The sequence below is a fragment of the Marmota flaviventris genome, chromosome 6 (genome assembly GCF_047511675.1).
Source record: "Marmota flaviventris isolate mMarFla1 chromosome 6, mMarFla1.hap1, whole genome shotgun sequence".
Taxonomy (NCBI): domain Eukaryota; kingdom Metazoa; phylum Chordata; class Mammalia; order Rodentia; family Sciuridae; genus Marmota; species Marmota flaviventris.
Genome location: NC_092503.1, coordinates 112,089,884 through 112,099,370, shown reverse-complemented (window position 1 = coordinate 112,099,370; position 9,487 = coordinate 112,089,884). Strand labels below are relative to the sequence as shown.

Here is a 9,487-nt window from a genome sequence, read left to right as displayed (position 1 = left end):
TACGGGCCACCATCTGCCGGAGTCCGGCTGCAGCAAAATAACCGGGGGGTGACGAATAACTTGTGTACGTTGATACAGCAGGAGTAGGAGCCGTTTATTGCAGGACAGGAGCAGTATTTATACATTCCACACAGCTTATCTAATTAGCATAAACTCGATACAGCACTGAACCAATAAGAAATCTCCACACTTAATGGCTCGCTTTTGTTACTTTTCAAACCACTCCCTCTGGCATTTTGCCAGGCACCATCCAGACTTGTTTACAAACTTTAACATTCCCCTGGCAAAATGCCAGGTGTTATTTTGACTTGTTTACAGACTCCAACAATCTAGATCTGGGAATTGGGCCCCCAGTCACACTCTGAGAGGACATACATGTGGGTCCTGGGGTTGGCGGTACCCCAGGGTGTGGACAAGTGGACCGACAGGGCATCTCAGGTGGTTAGAGATGGGACCCTTTACCACGGTCAGCCTCTCTAGAGGGAAGCTGTGCAGACACTCCAGGCTCTGAGGGGTCAGGGCCTCTCCCAAGCCTCAGCTCAGGCTCTCTTTCTCTTATCATCTCAGTGACCCACCAGGGAACCTCATGGCCACACAAGTCCTCCAGAGGGAGACTTGTCCTGATTCCTACTCTCCTCATTCCCCGAGGCTAAGACCACGCCACAAGAAAGCTCCAAAAACAACAGGTTGGTAACATGGGAAACTATTTATTATTAGAGAAGGTCCACAGAGGAAGGCAGAATGCAGAGAGGACACACAGAGAGCCCCAGGGAACATGGGGCCGAGAGGAGGTCGGGAGCCCAGGTGTCCAGGGGAAAGTCTAGGCGAGAGTGGCAAAGCCCACCCTGTTGTTGGCCAGGTCAAAGATGGAATAGTAGGACCTGAGGAAGACGTCCCCAAGAATCCAAAAGGGCTGGCCATCCTCCAAGGACATGTCGATGGATTCCAGTCCCACAGAGCAGTAGCCATCCTCCTGCTCCACAGAGAAAGGCATTTGTCACACATGGCCTGGGCACTACTCAGCCCTCAGCCCTGGGTCACTGGCACACTTTTAAAGATGAGCAGAGAAAGAACTGCCCCTGAGGACTCAAAGACCAGCTGATTCACCAGAGTAGGGGCTGTTGGGAGAGGTTCTCAAATCGGTGAATTCAGGCTGCCTTGGCCTGTCCCCATGGGGGGAAACTCTTCTTCCCCCAAGTCCCTTCCTGCATATGATTTATAGCAGGACTTCAGGATCATTAAGGCTTGGAGGAAGACGAACTTGATTGAAACTTTGCCTTCACCCTCATCATCTGTGCAGTGGGATCAGTTATTGAACCTCTATGAAACTCCAGGTTTTCATTTGTAAAACAGAATGAGAATCTTCCCCATCAAATGCTGTGACAATCATGTGGGAAGCCTGGGCACCAGGCTGCACACAGTGGCTAGCCCTAGACAGAGCCCCTCTCCACTGATTAAGAGAATAACTGATCATGGGTGACACTCTTCTGGTGGGGATAATCCCAGGTGGCATGAGTTGGGAAATGGCACAGGGCCAGGTGGAGCTTTTCTGGCTGCACCTGTTCCTCCACCCCAGTGGCCCAGCCTCAGGGACCAGGACTCACATTGAGGATGTAGGCAGAGGGCGGCAGAGGGAACTGCACCCCGTTGATGACGAAGGTGAAGGTGGGCAGGTTCTGGACGTCATTACAGTTCACGAAAAACTGCAGAGAAACAAGTTCTTCCAGGTCCCCTCATTCCCCACCCCAGAGCACCTCCTAAGCCTCCCGGATGCCCAAGACCTCTTTTTGGAGCAAAGGGCACAGTTCAGTGCAAATGCTATGTAGGTACTGAGTGGGTGTCACGTGCACTGCTAGAGTGGGTGACATCTGGAGAGACCTGAGAATGTCCCACACCCAAAGATGCTCCTCCTGCCTGAATGACCCCTCTGAGAGGTTGAATCACTGCCCTTTCCCTGCAGGTGTCCTTTGAAATCACACAGCCATGTGCAAAAAGTGGACCAGGGCTCCCTCCCCTAGTGGGGAAGGCTAATTAGGTGACCCATCTCATTTGGCAGGACACACAGGAGCGAGGGGGCATATCTGTGTGGAGGAGAGGGAGATGTGGACTGAAGGTTGTCCCTTGTAGCTCCCTTTGTTGCCCCAACATTCCAGTTACATTGTTCTAACTCAAAAACCCAACCAGCGATCAATCTGATTTCCTGAGTGGACGGTAGCACAGAAGAAATTCGTGCCTGACAGTGACTTCCCATGTCCCTCAGCACCCACATATGGCTCCACCGTAACCACCCTCCAGCCTCATCCTGTCCCAGGGCCTGGTGTTGGGTACCCCACATTCAGTACATTGGGCAGCACAAGCATCGAGCCCATGCTAGTCTGGTGTCCCATGTGGAACTAGAAATGGCTCTGAGTGGACTCTCCTGGCCAGGGGACATCCATGCCACACCCACCTGTCCATACTCATCCTCCTGGGCCCCAATGGTCTGCAGAAGGGAGCTCAGATGCTTCTTGGGCACAACAAGCAGAGAGGTTCCTGTGTCCACCATGGCCTGGCAGCCCTGGGAGCACCAGCCAGAAGCCTCTTCCCCAACATAGAACCTGGGTGGCAAGAAGAGGGCAGCCTCAGCCCGACCAGGTCAGGGCAACCAGGGGGGACCTTCCCGGCACTGGGGAGCAAGCAAACTGGAGGCCAATGCAACGACACCCTGTCTCACATTCCCACTAGGTCTATGCAGGGTCACCTAAATGGCCCAGGGGTCTATTTCTAATAACTTCAAGGAAGTTTCGAGAGGCACTGAAAACCAGGGACATCATGTTTTTTTAAAAAGACATGGAACAAGTTAGTTGTCCCACATACCTCAGTTTTGAATCTCTGGTGTCCTGTGTGATTGGACAGGAGCTTCTCCAATACTTGGGATTCCACATGTGCCCCCCACCCCTTTCTCCAGACCCAGCCTTGATGCCCCTGCAGAGGCCAGCTGAGGCTCTAGGGAGGACAGGCCACAGGAGTCCTCGGTGACCACACCTCAGTGGAGCCTGGATGAGTGCATGCTACGGGTGCCAAGAAGCCAGCTCCAAGGAAGGGGCGTCCCCAGGGACCCCCAACCCAGACTCACTCCTGGATGCTGATCTGCCAGTAGAGCTCCTCAGTGACAGGAGCCCAGAAGATCTGCCCTGTGTACAGGCTCTCGTCCACACCTCCAAAGATGACCGCTCCTCCGTCCTCAGATCCCTCTTGGCTGCAGGACACACAGGCAAAGGAAGTGAGGGAGTGGCCAAGGAGTGGGCACCCATGCTAAGCAGTCACCTTCACAGGGAAAGAGCTCCTTCCCTGATTTCCAAAGGGTTTTTCTGAAGACAGGTCCATGAGTCCCCTGAGACTTCTGAATGGCACTGTCCCACAATGCCCTATGTCAAGGACAGCCCCAACTCTGCAGACCCCACCCACACTGTGCTGTCTTCTGCTTTTGATTTCATGCCTTTGCTGCGTCCTGTCACCAGGAGCCTCACAGATACCCAACTTTTTCTTTTCCTCTGCAAGTGGACATGGACAGGGCTTTGGTGGAGGGGAGGAAAAGACAGGCCATGTTTCTTCCAGAAGATTCCCCTTAGTGGTAGTAGAGTGGGTCGTTCCTAGAGTTTCATGTGGAGGTGTAAACAGCCAAAAGGAGTCCCCAGGGTTAGTGACAGGGTCAATGTGTTGAAAGCAGGATAAGGAGACCAAGCCACAGCAAGAAGTTGGAACTGACTCTAGACAGTAGAGAGGAAGAAAGCTGGACAGCAAGAGAGAAAAGCCAGGCCCAGGGCCCTCCTGACCTGGCCTGCTGTGGGGGCTGTGGGGACAGTGGGTGAGGAGTCAGTCGAGGGCCTAGACCAGAAGACTCCAAGACCTAGAAGGACACAAGCAGGAGGAGAGGCAGCAGGTCACTGTACAGAGAGGCCTTGGGGAGAAGCACAGGTGAGGAAGTGGGCTCTCGGGGCCCAGAGCAGGAGGCAGGCCCAAGACATGGGGAATTAGAGCAGCGACACCCGGGAGAAGTTCAGTCAGAAGAAGGAGGACCATCCTGCCTAGGAAGGCAAAGGGTCATGAGAGTGGACTGGGGCAGGGGCAGGGGAGCAGGAGAGTCAGAGCCAGGAGCTGAGGCTCTGAACAAGTGTGGCCCAGCCACCCCCTGCTGGGAGGTCTCCACACCCCAAGGGATCAGGGCTTGGTACAGGGCAGGAGTTAGGGACCCGCAGGGCAGTCTCTCACTTGCTGAGGTAGACGCTGAACATGGGGCTGGACAGGGCGTCCACCCGCAGCATGCCCTGCAGGGCTGTGGTGGCACCTCCTGCGGACAGGGCAGGGTAGGCCAGGCCCATGATGCCATCGAACTGCATATAGACAAAAAATGTACCCGGCTCTTGCTCACTCAGGCCGAACTCCTGGTTGGGGACCTGGATGCTCTGGACCTGTGGGGGGAAGACACATTGGAGTGGAGGTGACACTTCTGACTGCATCTATGTCCTCCTGCCCCATGCCACCAGAGAACCGCCATGGTCATCCTTCCTCCTCTGGCCCATCTGCCCACTTCTCCACAGGCATCCCAACAGCCATTTCTCTTCCAAGGGCCTCCTTCACTGTAGCTTCCCATCCCCACACCTCTGCCCTCCAGTTCTGAGCTCCTGAAAAAAGGCACTCTCTGACTGGTCACTCTGGTGCCCCATCCCTGGACAGGAAAGAACAAGGACATCTAGGTCCCCACCCTCTCACACCCCCTCATCCAGGGTGGGGGTGGCAGCTGGAGCACTCACAGTCAGGGTGTCATAGCCGAAGAAGCCAGTGAGGCTGCCGGTACCATACTGCATGGAGAAGGTCTGCCCGTTGGTGGAGAAGGTGGAGGACTTGCTGGGGTTGAAGCGAGGGTGTGTGGCTGCAGGAGGGAGCCATGGAGGCCAGGGGTGAGCAGAGGGCGGCCTGGCTCTCAGGCTCATGGGCTGCACCCTGCCTGGCCCTCAGCCTAAGCTCTCAGACAGAGCCTTCAGCACCCCCACCTAGTCACCAAGGAGGGACTGACAGCCTTGGCCCCAGGATCCTCTTAGTTGGAAGGCATTGGCCTGAAAGCCCATGTTTCACACGTAATTGGATGCCTGGATGATGACCTCCCTGTAAGCAGGTGCCCTAGACTCCACCTCTATCACTACCCCAGTAAAAACTGGCACAAAGCCTGGTGGGAAATGCTCATCCAGTGAGGAGTGGGAGGGAGACCTAGAGAGGAATCCACTCACCCCAACCTCAATTCACCCAGGAGCTGGGCATAGTGGGATATGGAGATGGCATGGGTTGTGCCCATGGTGGACAGAGATGTCCACATTCCAGCCCCAAGGTTTTGGAATGAATCAGGGCAGCCTTAAAACTGAAGATCCTCTGTCTCCCTAAATGACTCCAGGACAGGGACCACATCCAGCATAGTTGTGGTCAGTCCCTGGAGACACTCAGGGAGAAGCTAGTGGATAGGAGAGTGGAGGGCGAGGCACAGAGTGGACAGCGTCCTGAGGGGAGGAACAGCACTGCCCGGTGAGCAGGAGAGGGTGGAGCGGAATGAACTGGAGGGGGTGAGGTGGACGGCAGAGATGAAGGGGTCCATCCTGACATGAGGCAAGGCAAGGGGCCACCCTGGAGCAGGGCCAGCCTCCTCCCTCTGGCTTCTTGATGCCCTGAGACCCTAAACAAGTCCCTGGTCCTCCTCAGGAGTGAGCACCCTTCCCTGCCTGCATCCCTGGACATGCCAGTGCCCAGCCCTGCCCAGGGGCCCTCCCTGCCCAGCCCAGCACTCACTGCAGGCCTGGCTCTGGCAGTAGACCGAGGGCACCCACAGGTTGGAGGAGCCAGTGTCAAACAGGACCAGGAAGTTCTGGGGTGGAGTCCCGATGCTGATCTCACCAAAGTAGGCAGCCTGGGGAGCCATGGGGACAGCTGTGAGCATTAGGGGGACCCAGGGGCCAGGCTTCTCCAAGGGCAGAGCAGGAAGGACAGCCCTGCCCTACAGTACCACCAAAAGCCAGGGTCCCAGACACACAGGCCTCAGTCCCAGCCTGCCCAGGGCAGCCACGTGGTATCTGTGGTTCAGCTGCCAGGTCAGCTGGGGCCCTCCCCATGCTCTGCCCAATGGGCCACTCTCAGCAGGGTGGCCCAGGCTGGCAGGACTGGGAGAAGGGAGCAGCCTCAGGGTGGGAGTGCAGGGAGTCCCCAGGTTTGGCAGGGACAGGGACACCTGGAGCTCTGGGACTCACATCCATGTAGGTAATGGGCTCATAGAGCACGCTGAAGTCGCTGAAGCGGTACTTCTGAGCGGGGTCGTACTTGTGGGTCTTCAGGAAGTCCCCCAGCAAGCCCTTTTCCCTCATGGTCTGACGCATAGTCTTCATTTTCCTCAGGGGGACCCTAGGGGAGGCTGGGTGTCAGGGCAGGGCCCCCCTCCTTCCTCTACCTTCTCATTTCTTCTCTCCCTGATGTTCTCCCTCGCCTCTTTCCCTCTTTCTCTTCTTTCTTTCCTTCTCTACTTCTTTCAGCCTCACTCAGCACTTCTCCAAGACTCAGGAAACAATGAACTTCCCTCATGCCTGCCCTCAGCCCCTCTCAGGGGTCCTGCTCCTGCCCTGTCCTCTGCTCTCAGAGACCCTGAAAATACTTCCCATGAAGGGGAGAGGGACTTGGGACGCTGGGACTTTACACCTTCCAGAGGATGTCTGCTGATATTTGTTCTTTTGTTGTTTAAGGTTCAGGTCTGGGATGTGACTCAGTGGGAGAACATTTGCTGAGCATGTGCCTGACCTGGGTGCAGTTACCAGAAACATGAAAACGTAGAAATAAAATAAAATAGATCTCAGAAATAGCAAAACTCACACCAAAGGGCGTCCCTTCCTGTGGTGCACTCTGATACCTGGTACTGCCTATGAGATACACCATGGAGTAGGGGAGCAGCAACAATCCCCTAATATGTTTAATCTGCAGCTGATTGAATGTGTGGCTATAAAACTGCACACAGGAAAGGCCCTCTGCACTCTTACCAGGTGGCACAGCAGGCAGGGTGCCAAGCAGGGAGCCCTATGGTCTCCTGAACCAGATCACCTGCTCCATCCTGAATTTTCAACACCTCATGTTATAGTGATTTACAGGAATTAGTGTTTTTGCTAAAATGACTTTGGCTTCTTCCAACCAATTTGGGGTCTCAGGAAATTTTTGGAGAGATTATCTGTCTCCTCTAGAAAGGACTGTTATTCTCTGTATGAAGAAACCACACCCTTCTTGTAAAGGCCGGCGTGGGCATAGTCACCCTACTCTCTGCTTCAGGACCATCTTCTCCCCTCAGTCTGGGAGGCTCCAGCAAGGGCAGCCTTCCCTGGACCAACAGGGAATCCTGCTCAGACACAGCTGCTGCCCCCTGACTAGCTGCTCCATACAGGCTGCAGGCTTCCTGAGGTTCCCTGCACCCACAGTCAGATCCACACTCACCTGACAAGTGTAGTCGATGCCTCCAAGGCCAGGAGGCAGACCAAGGCCACCACCATCCACTTCATGATGCCGATTCCCAGCTGGTCACAGAGCAAGCGCCACTCTGAGATCCACAGTCGCACTGGAGTGAAGACTTCAGCACTCCCTCTTTATACCCCCTGGATGTGGCTGAGTCCCTCCCTCCGTGCCCTGGGCAAGCATGACCCTAACCAGGGTGTCCCCTGCACACCAGGTAGCCATTGTTTCTCTATGTTTTTCCCCCTGGACCATGGCCACAGCTGACTTTTCAACTTGTTGACTTTTGAATCCAATAGCAGAGGCCAGGAGGTACGGGCGATAAAACAGAACAAAGTAGCCATAAGATGGAGGGGCAGAGCTGCTCCTCCTCCAGGATCCAGTGGTTTGTGTGTGCATTTTGGGGTGAGGGCCACAAAGAGGCAGAGACAGAGAGAGGGGCATAGGATCCTAAGCAGGTTTCTTGGCCAGCAAGTCTTAACATTGGGGATCACAGGATCTTTGTCATGGGCACTCTCCTGTGTTCTATAGGCAGGTTCACACCATCCTGGTGGCTGCCCACGAGGTTCCAGGAGCAGTCCCTGAGCTGTAACAATCAGAAATGTGTCTAGGGGTTAACTAACGTCCCCCAGTAGGGGTGACATCATTGAGAACTGTGTTCTTAAGTATGCCCCTGGTGGTCTGGCTCAAGTACTGGCTCCCAGCACCCCAAATCCTTGGGATGGAATTGGGGTATGTGTGGGGGTCCCGGATGAGTAGGTAGTATAGTGAGGAGGACATGTTGCTAACAAGGCAATTCTGATGCTGGGGATGCGGCTGGAGACCAGTGGCAGAAATCATTGACTGGGGGTTTCTTCTGAGGTTCTCCACATCCATCAGGGGACTTGGAGAAACCCTCAGCACATGCCCAGGTCACACTCACAGGGTACACCATCTGGGCATTGGCCATGCCTCGGGCAACAGAATGGAGAGGAGCCGGGAACAGGGCACAAGCAGAGGGCCACCCTGTCCTTGTCCCCTTCTTCACTGTCTCTCCCTACACCCCCTGCAACTCTGCCCTGCCCTAGTTCTCCTGGGAGGCCTCTGTGTCCCCCAATGCCCTTCACCAAGCCCTGGTCTGCCCCTCTCTGGCCCAGGTCTGCTTTTTCATGTCCCTCTCACCATCATCTGGGCCCCACACACACCCATCCCCCCACCTCCCCTACCCCTCACTGCCACCTCCCCCTCTTCCCATCTACAATCTTCCCAAGGCTGAGCTGACCTGAAACTGGACTGCCAGGAAAAAGTCCCCATGCCAGCACCCTTTCTCCACTTTGTACCCAGCACTCAGGGCTCCAAAGAGATTGGTCACAGCTTTGGGCCCCAGGCAGAAGGCCAGGGCCACACCTGCCAACCAAAGACAGCATCTGGCCAGCAGGGGATTTTCCACTCTGGCCACCACCGCCCACTGCCTATCCAGACCTGGGCATCCTCCCCAGGCCTCATGATGGGGGAGGCAGGGAAGGAACTAGAGTGTGCCCAGCTCTCCCAGAAAGAGAGGTCCCTGCCTGATGGTTGTCAATGCCAACTCAGGTCCCTTCCTCCCTGCAGTCCCCAGAGCCATGTGGGCTCTGGAGAGGAAGGCAAGGCAGGGAGCATTTCCCCTGAGCTGGGCATCCCCACATCCGGAAGAGAAGGAAAAAGAGTCATAGGATCCTTGGATTCCTGCTAATTCCATGGAATGCTCTGACCTCGGGAGGCCTACTAGAGCCCAGCGTGGGCTTCCAGGGACCCTTCCTCCTGTGGTAGGAAACCAGGGGTCTGACAGTTGTCAGGCTAGCCTTCCCCAGGCCTAGTCACACCACATCCCTTCTGAGTGTCCCTGGCTTCAGCATCAGGATAGGCATCCTGCTCAGCAGCCTGGCCCTGAGGATCTGCAGTCCCTCCCACCCACCTGTTCCTCCTGTCAGTCTCCTGGGAGACCCAGGTGGCCTACTTC

General features: G+C 55.6%; 1 protein-coding gene across 1 annotated transcript; it reads right to left on the bottom strand.

Moving 5' to 3' along the window:
* Window positions 1–820: 820 nt before the first annotated feature.
* On the bottom strand, window positions 821–7,566 carry LOC139706237 (gastricsin-like). The gene is made up of 9 exons (XM_071613936.1): window positions 7,495–7,566; window positions 6,273–6,423; window positions 5,818–5,935; window positions 4,794–4,912; window positions 4,252–4,451; window positions 3,116–3,238; window positions 2,450–2,597; window positions 1,605–1,703; window positions 821–973 (listed from the first exon to the last, which is right to left on the bottom strand). Exons 1-9 carry the CDS (start codon window positions 7,557–7,559, stop codon window positions 821–823), a joined length of 1,176 nt encoding a protein of 391 aa, XP_071470037.1. The 5' UTR covers window positions 7,560–7,566.
* Window positions 7,567–9,487: the final 1,921 nt, after the last annotated feature.